The sequence below is a fragment of the Montipora foliosa genome, chromosome 12 (assembly GCF_036669935.1).
Source record: "Montipora foliosa isolate CH-2021 chromosome 12, ASM3666993v2, whole genome shotgun sequence".
Classification (NCBI taxonomy): domain Eukaryota; kingdom Metazoa; phylum Cnidaria; class Anthozoa; order Scleractinia; family Acroporidae; genus Montipora; species Montipora foliosa.
Window position 1 is genome coordinate 7,275,822 of NC_090880.1, and position 5,000 is coordinate 7,280,821.

General features: G+C 38.5%; 1 protein-coding gene across 1 annotated transcript in view; it reads left to right on the top strand.

Moving 5' to 3' along the window:
- The first annotated feature begins 2,437 nt into the window (after positions 1-2,437).
- The window catches only part of LOC137979267 (polycystin-1-like protein 2), a 77,628-nt gene continuing 75,065 nt past the window's right edge, over positions 2,438-5,000 (top strand). Inside the window, exon 1 of the mRNA XM_068826489.1 lies at positions 2,438-2,530. Coding sequence (XP_068682590.1) covers positions 2,449-2,530 — 82 coding nt within the window. The 5' untranslated portion in view covers positions 2,438-2,448. The remainder of the gene's footprint in view (positions 2,531-5,000) is intronic.

Consider the following 5,000-nt stretch of genomic DNA (forward strand, 5'->3'; position numbering starts at 1 on the left):
GTAGAGAACCAACAAACTCAACCCACTTGTGACGCCGCGTCTGGGAATCGAACCCGAGTCACACTGATGGGAGGCGAGTGCTTTCACCATTGCGCCATCCGCAAATCACTTGTTTAGATTCCTTGCTTTTTCAGATCAGAGATGTGGACACGTCGTGATTTCCGAGCCATCATCAGTAGTACCATTACGCTTGGCCTTTTCTTCGCTCTCATTTATGAGTACTTTATTTCAATTTTGTATAAATATGTAAAACGACCCTTCTTTAACTTCGTATAATTGTGAAACAGAGAAAAAGTTAAATGAAATTAAAGATAAGAACTAAGCCAACACGTAACACGTTACCGTATGTTTCTGTTGAAATTATTTTAAAATGCATTCCGGTTTTGTTTTGTTAATGCAGAAACGGCACGATTAAAAATAATAAATAAATAAATAAATAATTAAGAAAGAGAGAGGAAAAGGAAATTGTGCGTTTGCGATTTGCAATTACGATAGTCACTGACCCCTTCGGATTTGAGTAACGTATTGTGCATGTACGTGCAATGAGCATCAACACTTCTCTTTCAAAGAAACGTTAAAATCCGAGAAGGGTTTCGTGTGGTAGATAGCCTGACATTGTACTGATCTATAAAATAAGCAACGTGCACCCTTTGCATTTCTGAGTCCCGAATGCTCGTATTGTATAGAGAACAGCTAACTGCAGATTGATATAACATTTGAATTAGTAGTTGTGATGAGCCGTCACTAATCTTCGGACGTGTATTTCCAACAGTTCAGAATATAGGGTGATCAGAGTTTGTCCAGCTTGAATTTGATTGATGAACATTTACGAATATGATAGGGTTCTCACCCGCGTGTTTTACGATCCAAGCGTAATTTAAAAGTGAGGAGGCCGCCAGGATTTGACACGTTTGCAAAAGTGATTTTTCGTCGATGAAGTCAAATTCAGTAATATAAGGTCTATAGCTCCTGTCAAATTAGAAAGATTGAGCATTGCGTCAGTTACGTGAACTGGCAAACGACAAAATGCTGCTTTCCATATATAAAGCCATGAAAATTAACTCATTGTAACTCTTTCTTAAGGACGTTTCTGGGGACCTCTCTAGATAAAAAGCAAAAAAATCAGCTAAAATCGAGAAAATTTCCTTGATTTGGGCTTAGAGTTCAGGTTATGGTTAGGGTGCCTGAAGTTTGCAGTTTTCCACAAACCTAATGCTAAATCTCCGCAATATTGGAGAGCAATTTCACCGCGTTGTGGTTTCTCAAACGCGAGGAGGAATTTTGTCGTGAAACATCGCGTGAAACATACCTTTTATCATGAATAAATAACTAAACGTTTTCCATTTCAATGGTCGGACTGGGCGTATACCACAACTTTACATTATTTTTGCTCGGAAGGGAAGTTCAACTTATGATAAATTCAATCAAACACTCTTCGTTTTATAAAAGGGTTGATACCTAAACAGCTGTGTTCATTAGTGAATATGGCTCCACGCGCTCTTATCGAGCACTTGTTGGTTATTCTAACTTTAAAAGCAGAAATGACGGGAAGTTTTGAAGGACTTTTATTTTAAAGTCATTCTTCTAGTTGTTAAGTACGGTTTAGTTTTGTGAAGTTTATGTTCTACAATTCTGATCTTTTTAAGTCAATAGAAAGACTTCACTGCAGAGCGGCATGTATAATCTACAATTTACCTAAGGATATGGCTTCGGAGGACGTGCTTAGATACGTTCAGCGGCCTACCTTTTCTATTTATTATAAGTTAGTGGTGCTTAGACTCTTTTATGGGGCGCATCGTGAGTCTTTACCTGAGATAATGTACGAAAATATTGGCCAAAATCGTGTTAGCTCTTACTTCATTCGAGACAAGAACCGCCTTCTCGTACCAAGGTACGAGGCAAGATACATGAAAGATTCTCTGTCATATAGAGGCGCATCGTTATGGGACTTTGTTATTAAACTATTATGATAAGGAAGCATCAACGACCCTGAATTTTAAGCAGCTTAGTAAGCGAGTCAGCAATGAAGATTACTTTATAGATTTTAAGGCTGAATGTACGTCAACATCTACTATAAGATGCAGACAACAGAATTTTATATATTACTGATCACTGTGGCCATATAATAAACCTGATTTGTAAATATGTTTTGATGTAGAATAGGTTAGTTTAATTCTTAAATAGACGAAGCCACAAGCTTTTGTAGCTTTAAAAATTATCGTGTTTAAATAAAGATTATGTATGTATGTAGGTACTGAACGCCGTCTGTTTTATAGAATTTGATTAGCATAACTTTCTGTTATTTTGTCGTTGTCCCTATATAATATCATCCGGCACTAATTTGGCTAACTAATTCCAAGCTGTGCTGCTGTTCGCCCACTGTTACAATACTGCAGTCAACGTCCTTTAATGAGTGCCGTTGGGTAGCCGGAAATGTTACCACAACACATGATAACGGATTCAAGTCTTATCTTTTGTGGTCTTCTCTGGTTCGTATGTGGAACTTGGCAGCACACAATTACTCCTAAAGGTCAGGCAAACGTTTTGTAATCTTAGAACTTTTGTTCCTTCTTGCTGCAATACAGTACTGAGTCCAGAAAGTAAAACCTGAATGCCATTTACTGAATATTCAAAAGAAACTGCTACACTAGATAATTTTTTGTTCAAACGTCTAACTCGTCTTGTACAGCTCTGACAGGATTCAATGGAAAAAGGAAATTGCAGTGTCAAAATCAGCTGGTCTTTCAAAATGTAAATGCTTTGTTTAGAATGAAAGTGCACTTAGTCAAAAAAGCGGATAGTTCGCCTAAGGCACATCAATTAAGTGATCCAAAAGTAATATTAATAACTCACATGAACAACAATATACAAAAATTTGGTTTTATCAACAGAGTTGATAAAGTAGATTGACCACCGTACAGGGATTCTGCAAAGCTGCCTTTCGTCAGAGCGAATCGAGGAATTATGGGTTGTGTGTAGTTTTTAAGTGGAGGAGGAGCTATGCTATTAGTGGTAACATGGTAACGTGAAAAATAGGAATACATTAGTTAAATGAAAAGCGTTCGTTAATACAGTGGGGAATAAGGGTTCCAATTTGGAAGATGACTTTTTGTTCCAGATTCTTGCGGCTTTCCGTCGTACCTTCATGTAGGGAAAGACCGCAGATAGCCATGTGTTGTTTGGAGTGGTCAGGGAGATTAAAATAACGAGCGACTGGTTTAGATCAAGGGCACCCAACGTCAATTTTCGGAAAATATTTGTTCGGAAGACGATTTGAGATATAGAATTTTCGGATCATCTGTTGTAAAATTTCTTGCTTACCTGCCTGTCCTAGGATTTTCAAACATCTAAATAATGGTATAATTGCCCATCTTAAACGGATTTTTACCCTAAAAAGGTCACCTAGAACTTTCGGGAGCCTTTTATTTAGGTTAAATTTTTTGAAAAGGTAAGTTTTGATCCCTACAATTTTCGGATCATTGGAACAGATGAAAAATTTTTAGGGGATAAAAATATGCCTATATCTATCATTTAAAGACCAAGAAATATTTAACAATGCTATGTTTAAGTAGTTTTAAACTATATTCTCGTTGGGTGCCCCTGTTAGATGCATCCTTGTCATTCTTCTCAACATCGCGAAGGTGTTCGCGCAATCGGTCGCCTAGTCGTCTACCTGTCTCGCCAATGTATACAATTTATTACATTACGTACAGGTTATGCAATAAATGACATTTACGGAGGTACATGTGAAACCATCGGTGATCTTAAGGTCCCGATATGTTGCTAGTGTTAAAGAGTGAAAAGACAAGTTTTGCATCGTGAGCCAGCGCATTTGAAAGTGCCGGGTTGCTCGTTAGTTTTGAGCGCGCTTCTAACTAAAAAGTTGCCTACGTTTTTGTCGCGTTTGAATGAAATAAGTGGAGAATGCGAAAATATTCTGCTAGTCTCGGGATCATTTTGGAGTAATTTAAAGTTATTAACAATGATACTTTTGACTGCGTGATTATGAGGATGGAAGGTATCCTCCTGTGACATTTGTAGTGCTGACTGTCGATCAAATTGTTGAGCCTGCTTTGACCACAGAGTCAGGATAGCCACGTTTTTCGCAGAACTGGCACATCTCCTCTGATTTGCTGGAAAAATCGGAGTCATCACTACATACATGTAGAAGTCTAAGAAATTTAGAATAACATGTGACATGTGATGGATGTGACAATAAATACAACAAACAGCTGTGAGAATCTGAAGGTTTGTAGTGCACACTGGTACATAGCACGTTGCCACTACTCGAACTTTTGATATCTAGGAAAGCCAATGAAGTTTCCGAAATTTCCCAGGTATATTTAAGAGTGGGATGAAAAGAAATGACGCAGGTTATAAATTGATCAAGTTGCTGTTGGATGAAAAAGCGCCGATGCAGTCGTCGATGTAGCCGCCGTAGAGTTCAGGTTTGGGGCCGTTGTAAAAATTGGTGATCAACATATCCTACAAAAAGATTGGCATAGCTAGGTCCCATTCTTGTTCCCATCGCTACACTATTAATTTGTTTGTAATAGTTGCCGGCGAATGAAAAACAGTTAAGCGTTAAAACTAGTTCGACAAGGCGGAGGAGCGTTTCCGAGCTTGGTTCTTTGAGCCATTCCAGGTTTTGAAATTCTCTTGCAATTGGCACTGCTTCTCGCCCCGATCCAGAAGGTATCGTCTTCAATCGCTTCAGATAACGGCCATACGCAGTTCTTATGTTGTGGAATTTGACCTCTGCCTTCGCAGATTTTTTCCTCATGAACTGCTGGCCTTTTTGTTTATGTCTTTGAAATCTTTACTGTCACGGTTGTAAAGGCACTCATACCGCGCAACTTCGAATTCCTCCATAAATGCCTTTTAGTAACATTACCATGTTCAATGCCAGCCATGTTTAAAACAAACGAGCGTTGCTATAAAGAAACTTTCTGCGATCTGCGATTCGCGATCGTCTGCAATCATATGGAAACCAGCCTTTA